General features: G+C 31.3%; 1 protein-coding gene across 3 annotated transcripts in view; it reads left to right on the forward strand.

Annotated features, from left to right (window-relative positions):
- The first annotated feature begins 2232 nt into the window (after positions 1 to 2232).
- LOC139524334 (electroneutral sodium bicarbonate exchanger 1-like) overlaps positions 2233 to 26314 on the forward strand; it is a 29634-nt gene continuing 5552 nt past the window's right edge. Inside the window, exons 1-19 of one of the 3 annotated variants that reach the window (XM_071319092.1) lie at positions 2233 to 2388; positions 6528 to 6622; positions 7740 to 7869; positions 9247 to 9407; positions 9722 to 9883; positions 10441 to 10535; positions 10932 to 11177; positions 11909 to 12055; positions 14126 to 14211; positions 15139 to 15313; positions 15833 to 15966; positions 17725 to 18238; positions 18669 to 18782; positions 19260 to 19424; positions 20396 to 20574; positions 22385 to 22457; positions 23151 to 23219; positions 23631 to 23957; positions 26132 to 26197. In XM_071319092.1, the coding sequence (XP_071175193.1) occupies positions 6562 to 6622; positions 7740 to 7869; positions 9247 to 9407; positions 9722 to 9883; positions 10441 to 10535; positions 10932 to 11177; positions 11909 to 12055; positions 14126 to 14211; positions 15139 to 15313; positions 15833 to 15966; positions 17725 to 18238; positions 18669 to 18782; positions 19260 to 19424; positions 20396 to 20574; positions 22385 to 22457; positions 23151 to 23219; positions 23631 to 23957; positions 26132 to 26197 (2904 nt within the window). In that variant the 5' untranslated portion in view covers positions 2233 to 2388; positions 6528 to 6561. Of the gene's footprint in view, positions 2462 to 6527; positions 6623 to 7739; positions 7870 to 9246; positions 9408 to 9721; positions 9884 to 10440; positions 10536 to 10931; positions 11178 to 11908; positions 12056 to 14125; positions 14212 to 15138; positions 15314 to 15832; positions 15967 to 17724; positions 18239 to 18668; positions 18783 to 19259; positions 19425 to 20395; positions 20575 to 22384; positions 22458 to 23150; positions 23220 to 23630; positions 23958 to 26131; positions 26198 to 26314 lie in introns of all 3 variants that reach the window. The other 2 variants (XM_071319093.1, XM_071319094.1) reach the window with 2 other exon arrangements.

A 26314-nucleotide genomic window follows, 5' to 3' on the forward strand; every position in this document is an offset into this window, starting at 1 on the left:
GAACGCAGTAGGATCGTTATCCTTTACCTGTAATATGCTTTATATATGGGCATGTTTATCAATTAACAAGGACACTTTTACAATGACCGTCAACTTTATAATATAAATTGTTTGCGATGTTGGGTCAGGGTGGCAAATGTTTAGATTTAATAACAATGAATAACAATGTACAGGTGGTATACAAATCAGGACATCGGTCAAATAAAAGGCATTTGTTTGCAATTATTTAGCGGTTCATGATCTTCACACATGCGTATTTTATTATCTTGGCTTGTACAGTTTAACCGTTTCACATGCAAATGATATCGTTTATGTTACTTACGTCGTAACTATAATCCACTTCTCGTTTCATGAATGTGACCTTCCGATTTCGATCCATGACTTTGACTGTTCCTCTAGAATTTTCGTCCCTCTTCTAACACTAGAAAACGTGTGAATAAGACATGATATAGAAATAAGAAGATATGGTATAAGTGCCAATGAGCTAACTCTCCATCCAAGTCACTATCATGACTATGTTACCAATGTGGAGAGAACAGTTGTACTTGTAAAAAGTATAAATGCTTTCATGTGGGTCTTTCATAAATTTGTATGTAAGAACAAACTGCAATGGAGGTTAACCATTTTAAGACAATATTTTTTTATGGACCCTTAACAAGTTGTTTTTCAATATGTAGTGATAGCAATTATATTAATGTTTGAATGTAAAATTTTAAGAATAAACAATTTTAGTGGACACAGGTTATTGAAATTCTTTATGCAGTTGTATCCCATGTAAACTTTTCAATTTGGCATCCTGAAAGTCTTTATATGTTTGATATACGCATACACAACCAATAAGTTCAGTTTAAATCTTTCGCATATTATTTATGTAGTAAATACATTTCAATACACACCACGGTTAGTGTGAATACCGAATAGTACGACAGGTTTCAGAGTAGAAGCCTGCTATTTTAACTATTTTGAACGAGTGGTATCTTGTCTGGTTTAAATGTATGTATTTTACAAATATTAGAATTGTGTAAAGATTTTCTATGTTTGTATTCCCTTGTTAAATCGTGTCGCATTTTAAAAAGAAATTACTGTGTAGTAACCTTGGGTTCCAAATGGTCATTTCTGTGTTGAACGCAGTAGGATCGTTATCCTTTACCTGTAATATGCTTTATATATGGGCATGTTTATCAATTAACAAGGACACTTTTACAATGACCGTCAACTTTCTATGCCGTTAAGGTATTTGTCTAGAGTTTCGCTTAACTAAAAGGTAAATGCTTTTAATTTTTTATCGAATTTTGTCTGTACCTTACAGGATATATTTTCAACTTTGCACTTTTAAGGTAAGTCTAGATATGGTATGAGTGCCAATGAGCTAACTCTCCATCCAAGTCACTATCATGACTATGTTACCAATGTGGAGAGAACAGTTGTACTTGTAAAAAGTATAAATGCTTTCATATGGGTCTTTCATAAATTTGTATGTAAGAACAAACTGCAATGGAGGTTAACCATTTTAAGACAATATTTTTTTATGGACCCTTAACAAGTTGTTTTTCAATATGTAGTGATAGCAATTATATTAATGTTTAAAGATTTTCTATGTTTGTATTCCCTTGTTAAATCGTGTTGCATTTTAAAAAGAAATTACTGTGTAGTAACCTTGGGTTCCAAATGGTCATTTCTGTGTTGAACGCAGTAGGATCGTTATCCTTTACCTGTAATATGCTTTATATATGGGCATGTTTATCAATTAACAAGGACACTTTTACAATGACCGTCAACTTTCTATGCCGTTAAGGTATTTGTCTAGAGTTTCGCTTAACTAAAAGGTAAATGCTTTTAATTTTTTATCGAATTTTGTCTGTACCTTACAGGATATATTTTCAACTTTGCACTTTTAAGGTAAGTCTAGATATGGTATGAGTGCCAATGAGCTAACTCTCCATCCAAGTCACTATCATGACTATGTTACCAATGTGGAGAGAACAGTTGTACTTGTAAAAAGTATAAATGCTTTCATATGGGTCTTTCATAAATTTGTATGTAAGAACAAACTGCAATGGAGGTTAACCATTTTAAGACAATATTTTTTTATGGACCCTTAACAAGTTGTTTTTCAATATGTAGTGATAGCAATTATATTAATGTTTAAAGATTTTCTATGTTTGTATTCCCTTGTTAAATCGTGTTGCATTTTAAAAAGAAATTACTGTGTAGTAACCTTGGGTTCCAAATGGTTATTGCTGTGTTGAACGCAGTAGGATCGTTATCCTTTACCTGTGATATGCTTTATATATGGGCATGTTTATTAATTAACAAGGACACTTTTACAATGACCGTCAACTTTCTATGCCGTTAAGGTATTTGTCTAGAGTTTCGCTTAACTAAAAGGTAAATGCTTTTAATTTTTTATCGAATTTTATCTGTACCTTAAAGGATATATTTTCAACTTTGCACTTTTAAGGTAAGTCTTTGGTAGATCGATAATACGGACGACGATATTTCTTTTATTACAAAACGAAAGATAACGACGAAATCTACGTAATATTTTCCCTGCAAAAGTTACCCTGGCTGTGCAAGTCGACCGTGCAGTCTTTTTGTTCGGCTTTCTAATATGATATTTATGTTCATCGGGAATATAATCATGGTTGTTTTTTTAATCTACTTCAGAAAAATTTGCAATAATAGATTCATAGTATTCACGTTTTAAAATTATGATTATATTATAGCACGATTTGGTGAAACACAGACGATAGCTTTTATTTATTCTATTAAAACAAATGATCTATATTTGTATGAACCTTTAATTGAAAGTATAAACAAACGTCTTTGCTTTTAATGTAGCCAGGCGGGTGTTTTCATTTATTGTATTGGCCACCCTTTGATTTACTGAAAATTTATTTTGTTCGAGATTCAGTTTTTGATAGAATTATTCATACTGAAGTATCCATAGTTTTGATGAATGAAAAATTACTGTTTATTGCTATTTGTATATTTTCAGTTTTCCTGTGTCGCTTTGAAGTTCCTTTATCTGGCCTCTCTATGTCGACTTATGAAAATTGAATTGAAATCAATATTCTGACTTCTACATATAGATCTGCTGCTTTTGGGTAGTTCGATTGCAAAAATCTTAAGCTTTAGTAAAGGGACAATGGTTTGTCATCATGTTCTGGTATGCTGTAAGAGTTTAAATTACTTAATATCGAACTTGGTATAAAGTTAATCATTGTTATTGCTTACGGCAGGTTCATTGATTTGAAATTACTAGATCTACCATATCTTCGTACATCTATCTACTGACTTTTGAATCGTGTGACGGGGGATGAATGCATCACAGAAAACTGAACTGTAATGTAACTTCATGTGACAGGTGATGCATACAGACCAAACTATGACGCTGTCGCCGAACATGTTACGGAACATTGGAACTTATATGTAGTTCACTATTTAAACACGAAAACATGATTTGTGACCCGGATTTGTTTTCGTTTTAATGATTTCTGACTATAGAACATCAGTATCATGCTGTTGCCTTTATTGAAAGAAATTTGTACTAAAGAATTGAAGAATTTTATTTCAGACAAATAATCAATCTTGTACAAGAATGTGTAAAAATGCATGCATTAAAGTTCATCAGAGTCTCAAAGATGAAGTATTATAAAATCCAATGAATCACAAATATTCAAAGGGAGTAGTATTATAGAACTATTGGTCAACGTTAACGTTATTTTAAGTTGGTTTTTTTGGATAAAGTATAAGATTTATGTCAAAAGAATGATATCAAATGTGTAAGGAATCGTTTTAGTGATACTGTTTGGTATTAGGGGCTGTGGTATAAACACAGTTGTTCTATCAAAATCAACAATTTACCATGATTAAAATGATTTATTTAATCATCTTCTGGAGAAACGTTTGGAAGCTTAAGACCATGAGCCAATTTTCAAATACAATGTTATTAGTAAAATTAAATAGCGGATAAAATACCAAATTGGCAAATTGGTGATCAAAAACTGAAAATTAAGGAAAGAAAAATAATACACGTCGGCCGTAAGAAAAAAGTTGTATTCTATCTACGGCAATACACAGTACGAATATTCATATTTGAAAACTCTTGCCTTACTTAAAAGATGCATAGACTTAACAAATGTATTAAAGACGTGTTAATCCCTAAAAAACCTTGAAATTACGTGAACATGTGTAGCAAATTATGCAAAAAATAAGAAAAAAAACCATAGTTATGAAGGTGGTTGAGACACATTTTTGCCTCAATGACATGACAAGAATTAATGATATAATATAATGTTTTGTCATTAGCATAAATATTTTTTTCACTTTTCAGAAATAATTAGGTAGACAGTAAAAATATTAATTGTATGTACTGATTATTAACCTTGAGTTGCATCTGTTTGTTTTGTCATTAACACGTGTATATTGTGTAATACCTCATGTTACACAAAGTAGCTGTACGTTATTAAATGTCTTAAACCTTGTTTTTGTCAATAGTTTCAAGTTTTTATAGTTGTAACTGTTTGGAAAAAATGTTTAAACCACGATATTTGTTTTTTAAAAGATTAATTAAAAAATCATGAAATCTGCCATCTTTGCCACAGAGACACAATGTATGTCTAAACGAAAAGAAAAATAAGTAACTGTAGGTCACCGTAAGAAACTTAACAAACAGTAAGCGAATTCCCACTTGTATAATCAGTTATGAATGGACCCTTAAAACCCTTAATTAACACATTTTCAGGGTTTTAAAATCAACCTAGAAATGTTTTTTTCAAAAGACAATTGTCTGTCAAATATAAGTATTAATGATTTTAAATTTTGGGAAATATAAGTTTGAGGGATTAGCACTTATTTATGTAGATTGCCAGAATAGATTAGGTTTTCAGATCTTGTCGAAAATATTTAGGCATCAGCCCCCGCCTTAAATGAAATATTTAGCTACAAGATGAATTTACGTTACAACTTTTAATGCAAAACTTCCGCATTTGCTTAACAAATTTCTCTTTAGTAATGATCGAGTCCAAAGTAGTCTTGTTGGATATATGCTTTTTTTTTGACAATTTTGGGACTCATCTTAAAGGAGTAGGTCCGGTAAGGGCCGATTTCGGCCTCAATTTTCAAGTTCATCTAACGAAAGATTTTAGACACTTTCTAAACACTTAAGTATCTATTTCAATTGATTCAATTCGTTAATGTGGAAGATTTGAACTTAATAAGTCATTTAAAACGCCCCGATTCAAGCTTAAATATGAAAAATCTATCAAATATGCCAAAAATCGTCACTTTTCAGATGGTTTTTGTCAAAAATGAAAGTGGCCGCATCCGTGTTCATCCTCAACCTTTATATATATTATATATTATCATCAAATACAACTTACAGTTCAATATTATGAATGAACACGAATGCGGCCACTTTCATTTCAGACGGAAACCGTCTAAAATTTAACTAAAATGCTACAATTGTGAAGATTTCAGTAATTTAGCATGACTTAATGATGCTAGTACCCAATATATGTGCATTGTGTTGTCAAAAACAGACCATATTTATGTAGCAGAGGCATTCTACTTTGTAATAAATATCTAAACGATTACATTTTCACAATTTTCTAAAACTGCTATATTTTGAGGCCAAAACGGGGTCTTACTGAACCTACTCCTTTGCCAAACACTATATATATGCGCTTAATGCGCATTTTAGGTCAAGTTGTCTTTTTCGTTGGTAAAATATTACTGCTACTACTTTGTCGATACTTTAATTGGTGGAATTTTAGCCCCTGATGTAATCACCAGTGCAGTAATTGAGTACTGCAGTACTGGCATATCAATATGGATATTGATTAATTGAGATTTTAATTATTTTTTTTTATTATATAGGACATCAAATTAATCATGTTAAAGTATTTCATAAAGTAAAGAAGTTATTACAAAAGAATACTACCAAATTTGTAATGAATCATTATGTTATACTGTTTAGAACTGAATGCTGTTGTATAAACAAAGTGGTGGCATAAACAAAATGGCTCTGTTAAACTAAAATATTCATAATTTGCCATACTTGAAGTTAATTTCTTGATTAACCTTCAAGAGAAATGCACATACGTTTAAGATCATGTGTCAATTTTCAAAGTACAATGTCAAAAGAAAGACAATAAAAGGAATACGATACAAAGATGGTTATAAAAAACTGTAAATTAAAAGGGAAAATCATATTTGAACAAAGAAATGCATTAAAACAATACAAAGTACGATGAAAAGTTTAATTCGATGAAACGTTTAGCTCTATATTAAAACCCGGTCTCGCTTCGTTTGGAGTTAATTTAACTCCATCAGTTTTTATTTGTTTATTTTGTTTAAACACATTAAGTCATGTTCTAGTGCTAGATTTTAAAAATAAAGAACATCTTATTTGAAGAATAAAAGTAAACCACCAAGAACAAAAGAACAAAATTGAAGAATTTTAATGAATAATCAACATATTCCATTGTGTTTATCCTTAAAAACTTATATAATTTTTATTTCAGAACTGAAACCTCAACAATATAAACAAGTGGCAAAATGAGAAATTCATCAATCTCTGAGGGAACTAAATCTGGTGATACTTTAAGTCATAAAGAACGTATGTACCAAATATGTCAATATTAATAGCAGTAGTTTACTTTGTATCAATGGTGATTTGTTTGAACACATAAAATCATGTTCGAGTACTAGATTTACAAATTATACAAAATCTTATTTGAAAGATAAAATAAAAACCCGCTTCAACATCATTTTCGTAATAAATGCAATTTCTATGATCTTGAATCAATAATCCGATTTGACATACTTTAAATATGATATAAACTATAAAGACTACTACGTCATCAGTTTTCACTCTTTTACTAAAGTTTGAAAAAATGCTTATACATAATTGAGTAATATATATGGGTTTGTAATTTTCTTAAGCTTTCAGAAGATTTGATTGTTGGAAAACAAAACCGACCCCCACCCCATTATTTTGTCTTTTTCATGACTTAAAATAATAAAAGTCATCCAAAATTAAAATAAAGTTGACATCAGGTAAACACAGTGTCATAAGATGTTTATAGATTATGAACGACAGAATAAACGAATGGGCAGATGGATTGCAAAATGCACACATATTGCTTTTCGTGTAATGTTATTGACAAAATAAAATACATAGCAAATCTTACTTTTAAAAAAAAAGAAAAAATCAATATACCATGATTTTATAACGAGTATGTTTTTCTCTTAAAGTTGATTTTTATCATCTTAAAGTGAAAAAAAACCCCAACTGTTATAAAATCGAAACCATCTGGTAACCTTTAATTTATATTCGAATGTCATTTTGTAGTAATTCTATCATTTAATACTTTCTTGGCAATTCTAAAATCATAAAATAAACTGTATCAATATTTTGGATTATTTTTTCACAAAGATGTAAATCCATAAAAAGCGTACCAACCGCATCAAATTCATCAATTTCCATTTCAATTTAATTGCAAAAATTTTAGTCACAACAACCGAAATAATTCAGAAAAATGGGGTTAAGCAAAATAAATAATATAAAACAGAAAAAGCTTAAAGAATACTTAAAAAAAAGTGAAGGTTGAGTATGTTTGAATCAAATTTTCTAAATACGAGAATCACGTTTCCCACAGTGTAATCATTTTGTTTTATCCATTACCCTTCTTGATCAATAATTCAAAATTGATTGCTTGTTTTTCCCCTTGCAGATATTCAATCAATATCTAGACGAGTTCTAGATCTGATTACTAAAAATGAGGAAAAGACACCAGTTGTTTTCTGTCAGTTGGATCTATTGACAAAGACGGAAGAGGAGGTAGTGTGGATTGAATCTGCAAGGTAAAAATGTATTGAAAATAATGTAATCTTATTCAAATTCAATAGTTCAGGCTAGATTTGACATTATAATTATGGACTTATGTTTTACTTTCTATGTATATTTTACTATTGTGAGAAAAGGATGAGTGATGAATACTTATAAAATTAAGTAAGAATACCACTTTAGAATTGGGGTGTGTCCATAGCGGCTTCCTGGATTTAAATTCATCTGTTTCACCTAAAACACTCATTACCAAAAATTGAAAATACAAGGATGGAGCCAGCGAGTTTGGATTATAATTTCCTAACAATTTTCAAATGAATAAACTAAATATTAAATAAATGTAATTTATAAAACAAGGCGTTGCATAAAACATTGACCACTTGACTTCGACACACGATCCCCATGTATTGGTGTTTACCATGTGCTAGTGACTTTTAAATTCAAGTTATTCGAAGCGTTATACGAAGTGTTATTTAAACCAACCGTCATCATAAATGCTCAAAGCCAAAAGCTGATGGTTATTTGAATAATTGACTACCAATATGACCTAATAATCTCATATTAAATATTTTCAAAACGAATTTATACCTTCGAAATTTAGAACTTCGGTTGCCTTTTGATTCTTAAATTTACTGACAGAACTAACATGTAACTGTAAAAAGGGAGGAGCAACGCCCTCGGTTATCGTTCATTGTGAAATGAAAATAACTTTTTTATAAATGTGGTGCGTCCGAGCTGTTTAATGTATTTACCGTCAGAAGTGCTTTAACTTAACTTTTTTTTTTATAAATCCCTAAACATGTAAAAATCTATATGCTAATAAGGACTGTAAAGCTATAGCCTACTCATCCATGTTAGTAAGGCATTTAGAATAACATTTTCAATTGATCTTCGCACGATCTGGTTTTCGACTACCAAATTATCTTTAGAAATGTGAGGTCAAACATTAGATAATCAAAACCTAAATTACAAACATTACAGAACTGAAACAACTTCAGTTCGGAATTTTAGTTTTTTTTGTGTTCGGAGTCTTTGTTATCTTACTTTCTGTTTACATCTTGTACTAAATAAAAGTCATTTAAACATTGACATAAGATTCGGAAGTATGCATTGACCATCACAAACATTAGAGAACCGTAAAGCAAAAGAAAAAAAAAACAATTAAAAAAAGGAGAAATTTGCAAGAGCGATATGTTACATATGTGTATGAAATCTTACAACTCACAAAGAAACAAGATACATGTAATGTTTCTGACATTAAAACTTACATCATTTGCTGCATTTGATATTACACAAACGTATGTATCATAGATATAATACTTTCCCACCAAAAGATTTATTTCCTAATGTATATCAGTGAGTTTAAAATATTAAAATAAACCCTACTTTTTTAGATGGGTTAAGTATGAAGAGGATGTAGAAGAGAATGGGAAACGTTGGTCAAAACCACATGTCTCCGCTGTAACTTTACACTATCTCCTTGAGTTAAAGACACAGATGTCAACAGGAGCAATAATACTAGAGGCTGATGTCAGAAGTATGCATGAATTAGCTGGTAAGTGGATCTTAGTCTTAGAGAGAGTATTTTAATATTTTTCTTAAAATAAATCAACGTTTAAATTCCACATCGCTCTTGTTATTAAACCACTGTTTATAACGCGATATGGTGATACGATTGTATATTTCGAAATTCAGGAAAACCGAATAATATAATTATTGATTTGCAGTCAATCTGACCGAAATGCAAAAACTGGGTGTCTTACTAACAAGCAATGTACTCTTAACTTTAGATACACTAGATCGTATACCATTCCTAAATACAGTTTACTATCATATTTCACATGTTTATATATTGTTTTGTATTTACAGAACTGATCTCTGATGAGCTAGCGAAAATAAGAACCATATCGAAAAACACTCAAAATTCAATCAGGTCCATATTGTTATCATGCCACGAGCACGAGCAAAAACGTAAACACAGAGCTACAAAGATGGAATCAAATATAATAACAGATTGTAAGATGCCAAAAAGTAAGTCAAATTCGCATTTCTACTATTGAAATCAATGAAGGGTTCTGGCAAATGCATTTTATACAAAGTAACTCATATTAAATTTTCATGGACTTCAATAAGTTATGATTTACTCGATTAATTTAGTTTATGTTAAAGATTTATAATATATTTAAGTGTTAAATATTTTTATTGAACATTCAGCTGTTATTGATTACTTCAATGATATTCACCCTGTTATCTTGCGAAGGTTTTGGAGCAAAATTAGAAAAAAGAAAATGAGGTATGATTGTCAATGAGACACTTCTCCATAAGCCACCAAATGACATAGAATTACACTAAAAGGAATATTATTTCCAACCTTTACAGACTCGGAACGTTTACAAACGAGGCATATTGTATATAAACCTCTGTCGAATTATGAAGACCGGATGTTGCCTCCAACATTTCATTTAGCTTTTTTGACACTGGGTTTCTGTATCATTGAAATATACTAAAATAACCTTTAATTTACACATAAGTAAATTATTTTAAGTACACGTTTGGAAGAAGATTAACTTTTAATTTTATAATGATAGCCATCAGTGATACAGAGTTTGCTAGAAAAAGAGCTCAACATGACGATAACGACTTGCAAAATAACGACAAGCAAGAGACATCCCCCTTAGTGAAAGTGAGTTTTGTTTATAAAAAATTTATAACATCAATTAAGATTTCATGTTATTTTCATTTCTGCCGAAAAAAAAGAAATAAGGATGATGCATTTTATTTTATTTTAAATAATGGACGAATATATGTCTTTTAAGCAAAGCTTCAATCCCTTTCCCGGATCTGTTGATCTGTTGATCTGGCTGCACTTTCTTCTGAAATTATCTATTATTATTATTAACATAGTTGCTTGTAGCATAAGCATAGCTAATAATTTGACAAACTAATATGAATAATAATGTGTTTTTTTTTCTTACTTCAAAATTGAACCATAAGTTTGAACCAATTGGTTAATAAAAAAACATCGTTCGACATGTTATATTTTTACCTAATAATTGATCAAGACATATTTCTTCTGCAGTTCAATACACCTTTTATGAAAAAGATTCCCGACGGTGCAGAAGTTGCTAATGTATGGGTTGGTGAATTAGAAGGTTTGAAAAAATCAGTCACAGCATTCATTCGATTGGTTGAACCCCGATTTATTGGTGATTTATCACAAGTTGCATTACCAACCAGGTTCATTTTCCTTCATCTTACTCCAAAGTCAGAACCGAGCTATGCATTTGAAATAGGAAGAGCAATTTCCAATATGATGGTCGACGAGGTGAGATATGCAGGACAACCTGCTAAACTACCTCCTTTAGATAAAACAAAAACCAATAAAAATATGATCAAATCAATGACCTTGATGAAGAGTTGCCTCATTGGCACTCATGCCAAATATTCTTATTTCAATTTTAAACATCATAATACCATAACATATTTTTGTTTTCATTAACGTTTTATTTTTTATCACTTTTGGATGTAAGGGGAAATCGAGATATTGATTATGGCGGACTTGTGATGTATCTATAAAACGAGCTATTCGACACATAAAAGTCTAGATTCATGCACTGTATGCTTATTGTGTCGTTTATTTCAAAGTTATGAGAATTTTATGTACGTGCAACTTTACAATTTATTCATAAATATATAAAACAATAGTATACTAATCAATAAGATAGTATTCCATTTGAAAGAGAAAGAAACCATAACCTGGTTGATGATTAAAGATAGTGAAACGTTAAAACATGATTAAAAAAAATTTTTTGTGACTCAAGCCTCTTCAGCTTATCATTTAGGTCAATTGTCTTGAAAGATGTTTTTTCTAGAGAACAAGAAACGAAAAAATGAGTGTCATCAACATAATGATTTTTTTTTCTCCTTAAATGTCTATATTTGGAATGAAATTGATCTTACTATATTTAAAATTGATATAAAAAAATACTTAACGCCTTTTTAAACTTGTTACTTTTTTATCATATACTGCCCAATTGAGAATTTAAACATTTACAGATATTCAATGAAGTTGCATATAAAGCAAAATCACGAGAAGACATTATGTATGGATTCGACGAATTTTTAGACCAGCTAACAGTACTTCCACCAGGTCAATGGGATCCTGATGTACGCTTAGACCCACCAACCACCGCACCTTCTCAGGTTTGTGAAGCTTATTTATAGTTCTATTTAGTTAAATCAATTGAACAAAATTACATACCAAAGGAAATAATTCATTTATATAATTCTTTTAATATTTTTACTGCTGTATTGTGTCCACAGAAAGTTTTTTATTTGGAAGTTTTATTAAAAAATCTATTTTGTGTTACCAACATTTATTGCTTGATTTAAATGAGTAAACATATAAGGGAAGGGAACCTAAACGTACAATCACGACAGATTACCGCCCACATCATGAAACAAAAATTTAAAACTTGATATATACTGTTCGATAATAAGTGTCTATAACATATAAAAAGCATTGAATTACCGGAAATCAAGACAGAAGTTAAGGAATCAAGCAAAAGCTTAAATAATATGCGTTCATCATCAAATTATTTAAAGAACATTACATCAAAGATATAAATGATGACAACTGTTTTGCATTATAAAATGCACACCCATACATTAATAAATATATTTCGTATAAACATCAATGAGACAGGAACAAAACGACACAAAAGTCAAAATCCACAGACAGGGGGTTCACATTTTATTTAAGAAATAATTGATGCAAGCTATACTTTATTGTAGTTTTAACATGGGTAGACATTATAATCGTGATATTTTTGCCCGAGCGATAGTGAGGGCTAAAATAACACGAATATAATGCCTATCAATGTTAAAACTACAATAAAGTATACCTTGCATCAATCATTTCGATTCTGATTAGGACAATTAAAGTTACTGTGGATTCATTTATTTTCGTGGGTACCAATTTTCGTGGATTCTGGGAAACTTACATATTCTTGGATATTTAATTTCGTGGTTTTACCGAAGTCTTCATACACGCCTTCGTAAAATTTGTCATTCGTTGAACATCTGATTTCGTGGTTTGCATGTACCAACGAAATCCACGAAAATTGGTATCCAACGAATAATAATGAATCCACAGTATGTATATGTCCGACATGTATATGTAGGTTCTTCCATGAACCTTCCTTATTTGTTTGTAAAGAAACATGCAGCTGGCATTGTGATTTTTCAGAGGGAGGAGTTATGGAACAGCCAGCATGAACAGTTGTTATATCTTGGTCAAATATGTCAAATTCGGGATGCAACACATTACAGTCATAAAATATGAATAGTAAAAACATGTGCATCATTTAATAGTTTGGAAGTTATTTAAGTTAATGAAAAAATATTAAATGCATACCAATTTGATAAAATTTATTATTCTGAAGTAGTCAATATACGCATGTGTAAAAAACAATTATTGGATTTAGAGCATGGGTTTATTCATAAAGCGAAAGAAGCACGTCATATAAGAATTCTCCTTAAAGATATATATGATTTATTATAAAAGGAATGTTTATCGTTTGTTCATACTAAATCTAGTAATTGGAGCCCGAGAGGCAATTCATATACACCTGTCCTAAGTCATGAATCTAATGTTTAATGGTTGTCATCTGTTTGTGTGGTCATAAGTGATTCTCGTTTCTCGTTTTTTATATAGATTAGACTGTTGGTTTCCCGTTTGAAGGTTTTACACTAGTTTTTTGGGGGCCCTTTATAGCTTGGTGTTCGATGTGAGCCAAGGCTCCGTGTTGAAGGCCGTAGCTAGACATATAATGGTTAACTTTTATTATTTTGTTACTTGGATGGACAGTTGTCTCATTGGCACTCATACCACATCTTTCTTTAAATATATATGTTTTATCGTTTTCATTCATATATCTGTTTAATCGTTTTCATTCATATATATCTGTTTTATCGTTTTCATTCATATATCTTTTTAATCGTTTTCATTCATATATCTGTTTTATCGTTTTCATTCATATTATCTGTTTTATCGTTTTCATTCATATATCTGTTTTATCGTTTTCATTCATATATATGTTTAATCGTTTTCATTCATATATTTGTTTTAACTGTATTTACTTGCTCAAAACTAATCTAATACAGTTCAGAATTTTAGCAATTACGGCTATTCCTAAGGATTTCGTTAATCGAATAAAACTTAAACAAGATTGCATTGAGCAGTTATTTTGAATGAAAACCTTATTTCTACAGGAAAGACGAATTTTTTTCTCGACAAAATCCGACTCTCAAGAAAAGGACCAAGAACAAAAAGACGATACACTAGTGCGGACCGGAAGGTATTTAGCTATATGCATATGTATTGTTTGAAGCTTGCAGTTGCTGATATATGTGGTATATATGATCAGATTTTGTTAAAAAAGTGTAAGTATTGACAAAATTAAGAAAATATTACCAATAACCATGTCTTGAAAATGGCAATGCCACGAATAACGCATCGATAATTTAAACATTCCGCTCATCATATTGTCATTAAAAAAGATTTTCAAGTGAATTGTTAAATAGCAGAGTTTTCACAGAATTTCATCTATATTTTTCAAACATAGTATGTTTGAAATGTACCTAGAACCGTTCTTGTGTTATTGAGTGAACCCGTTCGTAAACTGTTCATGTCTTTTCTTTGACATATTTATTCTGACAGTTCTAAAGACAGATTGGAACTGATACCAAATGCAGTTACTACTTTATAAATTTCATTGAAATATATGTGACTCAGTCTATTTGTTCGGAATGCTTTGCTTATGAAACATTCAGTTATATGTATTTATTCATTTAACTTGAGTAATGATTCAGACGAGGCTTGGCTAAACAATCTTTATGTGATTCTTTTTTATTTTTTCATTTGGCAAACCAATCGAACAAACAGGTTGGCTTTACAATGAAGAGTACAACATATTTCAAATTAACTGAAAATAAATAACAATCGCTGAAAATACTGCATTTGGTGGAAATACCTACTAATTTTAAATTGATGTTGCATTGTTTCCACCCTGTCAAACTCGGGGTTTACCACAAAAGCATATTTCACAACACATTGATATATATTCGGAACGATTCTTTAAAAGTTTTAATCAACCTCACCAATTACCGGTGACGACTCTAATCGCCATCTATTTGTACCATCATGTCGGTTACGTCCTCTAATTTTCGTTATGGTTTCTTGTCATTATTGACGAGCATAAAAGTACATTTTCTGACTTTTGTAGATTATTTGGAGGTCTTATAAAAGATGTAAAACGAAAAATTCCTTTTTACGTCAGTGACTTTCGGGATGGTTTACATATACAGTGCATTGGTTCTATACTGTTCATGTATCTAGCTACACTGGCACCTAATATTACATTTGGAGCTTTTCTAGGTCAGGAAACAGAGCAGCACATGGTAGGTTTTCAGTAAAGCAAATTATTTATATATTGTGGATCACAAATCATTTTATAGAGACATTCATTTAAAAGAGATGCGAAAGTTACTAGAGGGAAATTCAAACTCATTTATCGTATATAAACTGACAACGCCATGGCTAAAAAACAACAGACAAATAATAGTACACAAAACACAACATAGAAAACTAAAGACTGAGCAACACGAATCAAACCAAAAAATGTGGTGATCTCGGGTACTCCGGAAGGGTAAGCAGATCCGGCTCCACATGTGGCACTCGTGAGTGAGCTTGTAGATGCATTATACTATTTTGAATAGCTTGGGTGATATCTTTACTAATTTTATATCTTCATTGTTGTATTTCTTTTTGTAAATACAGATATCTATTCATTGCAACCTTGTTTATACAATCAGTTTGAAAACAATCAAAATAAACCTGTAGTCATGTCTATAACTTTAAGTACAGTGCAGCAGATAAAGTAAATAGTTTATAAACAGACAATTGTGTTATATTTACAGGGAACAATGGAATGTCTTCTTGCCGTTGCATTTGTTAATCTGGCGTTTGCATTGTTTGGTGGACAGCCACTTATTATAATGGGTAGTACCGGTCCTGTTTTAGTACTTGAGATTATAATTTATAGAATGTGTAGGTATGTATAGTATCAGTTCGATAAATTGATGTTAGTTGCTCAACGTCCAGTGGTAAATATTTCGTGCATGTTCAGGGCGATAAACAGTTCGACAGCGGAAATACTTGAAACAAGCAAACAAGTTTTAAAAGTAATAGGATCTAAAAGATAAAATTAAGATTGGAAATGGGGAATGTGTCAAAGAGACAACAATGAGTATTTTTTCAACATTGGATCATTTAGGGGGTAGACAGAGAATAAGACCACCAGGTAAAGACAAACATAAATTCCAACTATAACACTTATATGTTTAAGTAACACAAGCTCCTCTATCGTAGTCTAACCTGCGGTTTTTTTTAAAGCAATATTTTTTTAGAAACAAAACAATTAGAAAGTTAACGTATGTTGTTAAAGAAATTGTACATAATTGAATCAATTGACAAAACAAAAGTTTCTTCATTTTTCATTTCTTATATACATCTAGATATATTTTTAGCTCACCTGGCCCAAAGGGCCAAGTGAGCTTTTCTCATCACTTTGCGTCCGTCGTCCGTCGTCCATCGTCGTCGTCGTCGTCGTCGTCGTCGTCGTCGTCCGTCGTTAGCTTTTACAAAAATCTTCTCCTCTGAAACTACTGGGCCAAATTTTACCAAACTTAGCCACAATCATCATTGGGGTATCTAGTTTTAAAAATGTGTCGGGTGACCCGGTCAACCAACCAAGATGGCCACCAGGGCTAAAAATAGAACATAGGGGTAAAAATGCGGTTTTTGGCCTTTAACTAAAAAACCAAAGCATTTAAAGCAAATCTGACATGGGGTTAAATCGTTCATCAGGTCAAGATCTATCTGCCCTGAAATTTTCAGATGAATCTGACAAACCGTTGTTGGGTTGCTGCCCCTAAATTGGTAATTTTATGGAAATTTTGCTGTTTTTGGTTATTATCTTGAATATTATTATAGATAGAGATAAACTGTAAACAGCAATAATGTTCAGCTAAGTAAGATTCACAAATAAGTCAACATGACCGAAATGGTCAGTTGACCTCTTTAGGAGTTATTGCCCTTTATAGTCAATTTTAACCATTTTTCTTAAATCTTAGTAATCTTTTACAAAAATCTTCTTCTCTGAAACGAATGGGCCAAATTAATCCAAACTTGTCCACTATCATCATTGTGGTATCTAGTTTGAAAAATCAGCCATTTAACCAAGATGGCCACCACAGCTAAAAATAGAACATAGGGGTAAAATGCAGTTTTTGGCTTATAACTCAAAAACCAAAGCATTTAGAGCAAATCTGATGAGGGTAAAAATTGTTTATTAGGTCAAGATCTATCTGGCCTTAAATTTTCAGATGAATCGGACAACCCGTTGTTGGGTGGCTGCCCCTTAATTGGTAATTTTAAGGAAATTTTGCTGTTTTTGGTTATTATCTTGAATATTATTATAGATAGAGATAACCTGTAAAAAGCAATAATGTTCAGCAAAGTAAGATTTACAAATAAGTCAACATGACTGAAATGGTCAATTGACCCCCTAAGGAGTTAATGTCCTTTATAGTCAATTTTTAACAATTTTCATTGGGCCAAGTTCATTATAGATAGAGATAATTGTAAGCAGAAAGAATGTTCAGTAAAGTAAGATGTACAAACACATCACCATCACCAAAACACAATTTTGTCATGAATCCATCTGTTTCTTTTGTTTAATATTCACATATACCAAGGTGAGCGACACAGGCTCTTTAGAGCCTCTAGTTTAATCTTATATTAATTTTAGGGACAACACATGGGATTTTATGTCATTTAGATGTATGATAGGTCTGTGGTTAGCTCTGTATTTACTAATCATTGTTGCGTTTGACTTGAGTGCATTAGTTCGCTATATAACCAGATTTACTGAAGAAAGTTTTGCTTGCTTAATAGCTATTATTTTCATAGTCGAATCTATTAAAAAGATAATAACAATTGCTGACACACATCTTTATAATACACATCAAGGCATAACTCTAGATTATACATGTTATTGTGTTCCTAATAATCAGACTGAGAATATCACTACTATTCCAAATTCTTATTTGGTTTCAAATTCAACGATGAATGTAACTATACAATGTAATAGTACAAAGAAGGAGGACTGTGTTAAACTAGGATGCGTCTTGGAAGGTTCCGGTTGTGATACTCCAATTTACCATGACAATGTGTTTTTCTTGTCTATCATACTTGGTATTGGAACTTTTGCAATTGCGTGGGGGCTTGTGATGATGAAGAAAAGTAGATTTTTCCCGACAATAGTAAGTTTAAAGTCATTGCTTTTCTAACTGAATCTTAATTTTTTCCTCAAACGCGTTTTACTGAAAATTACCTATATACATATTGAAATGGAACTTTAAAAAACGTAAAATAAGATGATCTTTTTTCGTAATAATTTCTAAGAAATTTATCGTGAATCAATTTTCTAGAATTTAAAAGTAGATTTTGTGGTCCTTCGTTAACAATTTGAAACTACAAGTCGTTTAAGATTTACTGATTCAAGCTTAAGTATTTCATATGAGCCATGCTTTACCTTAGTCTGCAGTCGACCGTCGTGATTTACTTTTTCTAAAACACAGTTTGAAATTTTCTAAAATTATTAATAATATATTGTTTTAACCTTCTCTTTCCACTATAAAAAAAATCATGTTCACACTGTGAACATTATAGGTATTGCAATTTTGTCCATAGGTTCGACAGACTATTGGAGACTTTGCAGTCTTCACAGCCATTTGTTTAATGGTGCTATTTGATGCAAGATTAGGAGTACCAACTCCTAAGCTAATGGTTCCGGATAAAATTCAGGTTTGATTAAGACGTTATTCCTTATACTGACTATAATATATACAACGCAGGATATGCATACTATGGATTCATTCATTTTCGTTGGATACCAATTTGTGTGGGTATCGTTGTGAATCACGTAATTAAAATATCCACGAGCATGCAGGTTTTCCCTGATCCACGGAAATTGGTATCCACGGAAATAAATGAATCCACAGTACCCTCTCGAAATACCTGTCCTTACTGCTTTTGAGTTTAAGTTATTAGTTTTGTTACTGTGTGTTTGTTACCTAGATTTTACTTTATAATCGATTAAACACTTGAACATCGGTAAACTTTTGCTGCCTATATTTATATTTAAACATTCAACGATATTTTTTTTAACTTTTTGGTTGATGCCAATTCTTTTATTCCCTTTTTTGTCAGTATATTGTACATCTTTCCAAGCTTTTTACAGATTGATTGATATAATTAATGTATCTGTTTAATGTATTGTAGCCGTCAGACCCTACAAGGCCATGGTTTATAAGTCCGTTCAGCTCTGGTAATCCCTGGTGGACAATGTTACTTGCATCACTACCAGCGATTGTAGCTGTAATTCTGATTTTTATGGATCAACAAATCACCGCTGTTATCATAAACAGAAAGGAAAATAAGCTAAAGGTTAAATTTCATAGTTCTGTATGTTAAAACTATACAGATATTACTGAGAAATTTTTAAATGGAGTTCCTGAATCTTATTTTTTTCACTTTCAACACTATAAGTGAATATGTTTTGTGAAGAAACTCATGATGGATACCAGGATTTAAAAAAAAACCAATCAGTGAATCTTGAATCCCAAAATATAGAAAAGCCAAATAAAGCGGGTTATTTAACAGTGTGCACCACATTTTTAATGTTATTTCTAATAGACAGAAAAAATATTACAGTCATTTCTTATAATTTAATCCTAAATTCCATTTTAAACCGTAGAAAACCATGAAAAAACGTTGATGACGTCACGGTCACATGACTAAATTATGTCTATGGGCTCATTACAAAATAACGTCAGCCAATCAGAAGACGCGTTACATCCAAAATTAAATTATTGAGTGGTATTAACAGTAAATTTTAAGATTATGACCCTTTCAATGATACTTTATGATTACACAGAAGTGCTGACTACAAATCATGAGCTGGTGATACTGAGCAGTACATGGATTTCTTAACACAAAACGTAAACGACTGATTTCTGTGCGCATAACTCGTGTATATGAAATAACCAACAGATCCAATCGATGAAAAAAAACACCATAACATTCAAAGTATAAAAAAGAATGGGGTTAAAACAGAAATACAAAAGGGGAAAGAGAGCGATCAACATTTGTTTTGTTTTGTTATGTTAATTTTGAATGTAGATTGAACGCTTTGGTCTAGTTTTTTTTAAACTATTTTAAATAAATAGCTATGATTTGGTTGATAAAGATTATAATAAAATTTTGATTTTCAAATATTTTGTCCTTGAGCATCACTGACTGAAGATACATGGACTAGGTTAATCTTAACAGTCATTATACTGCAGTCAAACAGACTAGCATACATTTTTTCCGTCTGACTTTGTTTTTGTATTTTACCAAATATTTTCTCTTTGCAGAAAGGTTGTGGCTACCATTTAGATTTGACAGTAGCAACGATATGTATTGTGGTGTGTTCTTTTTTTGGTCTTCCTTGGTATGTTGCTGCCACTGTGCGATCAATGTCACATGTAAACAGTCTCAAAATGGAATCTAAATGTACTGCACCCGGTGAGAAGCCAGTCTTCCTTGGATGCAGGTGTGTATATATGAAATTGGAGGAATCGGGAATTAGGATAAAAAGTTATAAGTATTAACTTCTAAATATTCATCTATTCTCCAGTAAAAATGGTCAAAAAGTAAAATAACACATTAATGAACTCCGAGAAAAAATTCAAAAAGGAAAGTTTCTAATCAAATGGCAAAATCAATAGTTCAAACACACCAAAGAAATGGATTGCAGCTGTCATAATTATTCGTGACTTTGTTACACAGGCATTTTCTGATGTAGAAAATTGTGGGACTAAACGTTGCTTTAAAGCAAGCTAAACCTCTCATTGTATGACAGTCGCGTCAAAATCCACTATATTGACAACAATGTGTGACCAACAAGACATAATATGTAAAAGTGACAAAAATAGGGGTACATTAGTCAACAAAGTGTTATACTCGTAATCACTATAAAAACAAACAAATATGTAACAAAGAAGCACAAAATGGCATATTGATCAAGCATATTAGAAACAAAATACTCCATATTACACTCATTTACCATAGTACAATAACACAATGATGGGATGTACAAGTACAGAGTCAAAAGGTAGTGACCAAGTTACACAAAAAAGTGCCGTGTATTTTATTTTTTCGCTCGAATATTTTTCTTTAACTAGAGATTAAATATAGGAAGATGTGGTGTGAGTGCCAATGAGACAACTCTCCATCCAAATAACAATTTAAAAAAGATCAAACCATTATAGGTCAATGTACGACCTTCAACACGGAGCCTTGGCTCACACCGAATAATTAGCTATAAAGGGCCCCAAAATTACTAGTGTAAAACCATTCAAACGGGAAAACCAACGGTCTAATCTATATAAAAAAAGAAAAAAAACCCGATAAACGAGAAACACATATGAATTACATAAACTAACGACAACTACTGTACATCAGATTCCCGACTTAGGACAGGTGCACACATGTGCAGCGGGATTAAACGTTTTAATGGATCCTAACATTCTCCCTTTTTCTGAAACAATAGCATAACATCACAACATAGAAAAACACACGATAAAATATCAATTGGCAGGCTTAACCTAAATCAAAAAACGTAAATTAACACACTATGAACGGATCTGCGATATTCCTTTATATTTATTGTTACAGTATTTCTAAACATTTTATTATTATGATGATCTTAATCGTGTCAATGAGCTCCATTTTAACGCGGGTGTAACATTAAGGGCTAATTGTTAAATTTTTTCAACTTCGTTTTGTATTCATTTGGGATTTGGCAGTCAAAATTTAACAACGCCAGTTTGAAATATTTCATTACGCATTTAATGTTTCACAAAGGCTTAGTTGCTCTATAATATAAAACAAGGTCCTTATTGCAAATCATACTATTTATTCAATCCTTAGAATAGTGATGTGTAAGATAAAGGTATTGTTCAATTGGGTTGTTTTTACACAAAAAATGTAACTTATTCGATAGACCTGGATCGTTGTTTGATACGTCCGACGTGTAATCCTTTGTACATTTGTAGTACAAATTCTTCTGGGGTTTTCGAATTTCATTTGAATAAAATTATGTAGATTTGCAAATATGAGTGATACAAATTGAAGAGTTTTATATACAAGCATAAATTATATTTTTATTGGCGTGTATTTATTTATCGAGAAAATATGCATACCGTGAATTACGTGAAAATACAAACACTTCAAAAAAGAGTCTTACACATAATCTGAGAATAAGTTAGGCGTTTTTTTCTTAACATTCCAAAGTAAATTACGCATACAGAGATTAGAAATACAGTATCCAATATTTTTTCAAAAACTATACGTTGTTTTAGGGAACAGCGACTTACTCCTCTGGTTATCGCGATCCTGAACGGGTGTTCTGTCTTTATGACTAAAATGTTACAGGTATGTAGAACAGCTACTCTTGATTTGTTTACCAACAATTTCTGCTAAAAAAATTTACGCATTGTGAAATAAAGAAGGTGACTACGTGATGTCAATTAGACTGGAACCCAACAATATATTGATATAATACATGACATTGACCACACACAGTCTCAACAAGGCATACGTTTCTTTTATTTTCGTTTGAGCTTTTGATCGCCTGTCATTTAGAAATTCATAGCGCATTTTATCAATTAAATTTAAAAAAACAGTTTCCAAGTATGAATATGTGACTGTGATGTCGTCACTTCTTCATTGTTTTAATGATTTTCCTAAGATCTTGATTTACGAGATGTTATACATTTTATAAAGAATTCCAATTCTTGTACATATTGAAATAAAACTTAAATATTTTTCCTAAAAAAAACAACTACAAAAATGAAAAGAAAAAACACAAAGCAAACCTGAGGATAACAGTACAAATATACACTTAGGATTAAAATTCCTTAACCCAATACATCAAGCTACTTTATTGTTGTAAACGGATACAATATAAACTGTGCACAAATATTGAAACCATGCAGTTGGGATTTTTTGTTGGAGAAAATTAAATAGAAATTAATACCAAATGATAGCATCAGACATAAGTCTTTGTAATCTCTATTTGATGACGACAGAAATTGTGATGGGTTTCTTATGCACGTTCTTTTTCAGCTTGTTCCTATGCCTGTTTTATATGGTGTATTTTTGTACATGGGAATATCAGCTTTCCGAGGAATGCAGGTATGCAATTTAATAAAACTATATTGTATATTGAAAAAAATCATATACCTTTATTTAGAACATACACACAGTAATATAAACACGCAATATTCTGTCATTGAAAATGGTCAAATTGAAATTTAAAGGGAGAAAAATATTGAAGATATCAGTAACAATATAAATCACATTCACATTAATAACTATACATACTACTAGTTAAGAAGGATCTGCTTACCCTTCCGTTGAACCTGAGATACAGGGTTAGTGTTGCTCGTTCCTTAATTTTCTATGCAGTGTGTGTTCATGTATATGTCTTTTTGTCGTTTTCGTAGTTTGCAATTACATATTCAGTTTATATCGAATAAAGAGCTGTGTATCCCTCGCTTCTATTTTAAGAGTTGCACTGAAATATATGAACATTTTCTTTCACAGTTTAAAGACCGTTTTTTGATAATGTTTATGCCAGTCAAATACCAACCAGACAGAATGTATCTACGCCATGTCAGGATCAATCGAGTTCACTTGTTTACATTTTTCCAAATCTTATGTTTGGGAATACTTTGGGTCATTAAAGCAATAAAAACGATTTCTATCGTTTTTCCTGTTATGGTATTGGGTACATGTTTTGTAAGAAAGGGAATGGAAAGAATTTTTACAATGAACGAACTAAAATGGCTTGACGATCAGAACTTAGAAGACAAAATGATGAAGCAGGAAGATGCTGGAGAATTGATTGTTGAAGATGATGACGAAGTTGACGTAAGATTTTATGCAGTTATTCGCCTTTTTAGAATCTAAAGGGCTATGAATAATCTCATTGTTCGTACACCAAAATGAAAACAACTTTATTTTATTGGTTGAATTTCTATTGTTTGTCACGTTTTAAACCAATCACAACGTTTTGGTGTACGCCTTTGGAAATATTACCCAGAATGCATTAGATTCTTAAACGACGAATTAGTCTTGTCTGTTTATTATTCGGTGGTATTAGTCTTTACAAATAATGAGTCGATGGAATTGAAACAACGCTTTTTTATATAGTGAAACGATTTTAGGTTTGTTAATATAATGGAACTATTGGCAACTGTCATATAAGTCATATAACAGACATATATAATAAAAACTTACAGGGTGATAACATCAAACAGAAATATAAAAATATGCAAGGCATCTGTCTGCCAGTGTTATTATAAAATAAGGGGGATCGGTATCGTAGTTATCCCAAATTTGTTTGTCCTGCAAATTCGTCAGTAACTGCATTAGAACGAAAAATAAACGTGCATTAAATTCTTGTCTAAACTTTTCTAAGTTAATTAATGAGATTTACATTTATCTTTTAAGGTTTATCAGATTACCAAAACAATCACATTTTTTCAAATATTTGCTGCCTTTTTCGAATTTCTTATACTAAATACTAAAATAACAATTCTTTAAAATTTTTGAAATCTATTTGCTATACACTTTCTCTTTGAATAACATACAACTCACTAGCTTTTGTTTATACATATGACTTTAAAATTGTCAATATAATATGCAAATTCAATGTCAGAAAGGTCAACTAATTTTTGTATCAGGTTAAGATATAATTTTGACTTTGATAACCTACCGTAAAATGAACATAACCTTCAAAAATCAGAAGCATCTGAATCGTTTTTCTTGAGTGATTTTTAAGTTTAACGCACGACATAACTATTTGTTCGACCGATTTGGAATATCTAAGTCACATATTTCCTTGGATTTGTTCCAATAGTCGTTGCCTCAATTCCGTCCCCTTTTCTCAATTGTGGCATTGTCGAATGAGATTGTTCGCGCTAAATTTCCATCTCTCCAATAAGTAATATGACATTTAAAAAAAGAGGGGAGAAATATACCAGAGGGACATTCAAACTCCTATGTCAAGAACAAACAGACAACGCCATGACTACAAAAAAAAAGACAATTAGACAAACAATAGACACAACATAGAAAACTTAAGTGTAAACAACACGAACATGTGCAGCATGGACTGCTTACCTGAGAAAATCCCTGGTATATTGGTTTGGCCCGTTATGTTCAGGGTAATAGTTTTTTTGCAGTGTTTCGGAGCGTATAGTTTGTCTTTTATCATTTTCTGCCATAGCAATTGTATTGTCGATTTTCTTTAAAACGTATAAGTCTTGATTGTCTCTTTGAAGTCTTCTGTCTCATAACCACAACTTTGAAAACAAAAGATGTATAACTATATATTTAAATACGTTAGGATCTATATGACCAAATGCATATCCAGATCCACTTAAGGTCAAACATCAAGTAGCGATAACACAAGGATAGATATTTTAAATCAGCACTGATTAGTCAAAGTGTCATAAGTAGTTTCCATAATGATTTTCTGAATCGTACGAAAACGAAATATATGTGTTGCACATCTGTATTAATAGACAATGCAATTTCTCATAGTATTTCCCTTTAAGGCTAAACTATTCCTATTTTACGATGAAGCTTCGTATTTTTTTTTTAATCATAAAATGGAAAGTTGAAATGCACTACTATTTCATTCGAAGGTCAAAACATAAGGCTGCGCGGCATAGTAATACCCACGAACTTCTAATAGTTCAAACTTGTACTAAAGTTCCGTCCCTTCTTTCATTTTTGGTCTTCTTCGGATTTCGCCGCTACCATGTGTACCTATATACTGGTATCATTCAATGTATGTCTCTACAAGATGAAACACACATATCACAACTGGGAACTAGTACGTTATCACATTAAAATATCTAAGGAAAAAAAAAGCGTGGTTTGTGAAACAGTTGTATTTACAAAGTGCACCCTATAGCATGTATGTGACAAACAATATACTATTTCCTGTTGGAGATGTATTTGCTATATTTGTTTATCTCATTTTTATTGGAATGAAAAATGTTGAAAGTAAAATAATGAATTAATCTATATTACAGGATTTTGTTGATAAAGGCCCAATAGAATTTTTAAAGCAGAGCAAATGCAGAAAAATAAACTCAACCGTAAGTGGAACTAAAATAAACATTATGAATGATTAAATATATATTAAAGAGCCATTTGAACTATAAATTGGATAAATATTTGTATTTTAGTTTTTGTATCTAATTTTTCCATAGTAT

This window comes from Mytilus edulis, chromosome 5 (assembly GCF_963676685.1).
Source record: "Mytilus edulis chromosome 5, xbMytEdul2.2, whole genome shotgun sequence".
NCBI classification, from domain to species: domain Eukaryota; kingdom Metazoa; phylum Mollusca; class Bivalvia; order Mytilida; family Mytilidae; genus Mytilus; species Mytilus edulis.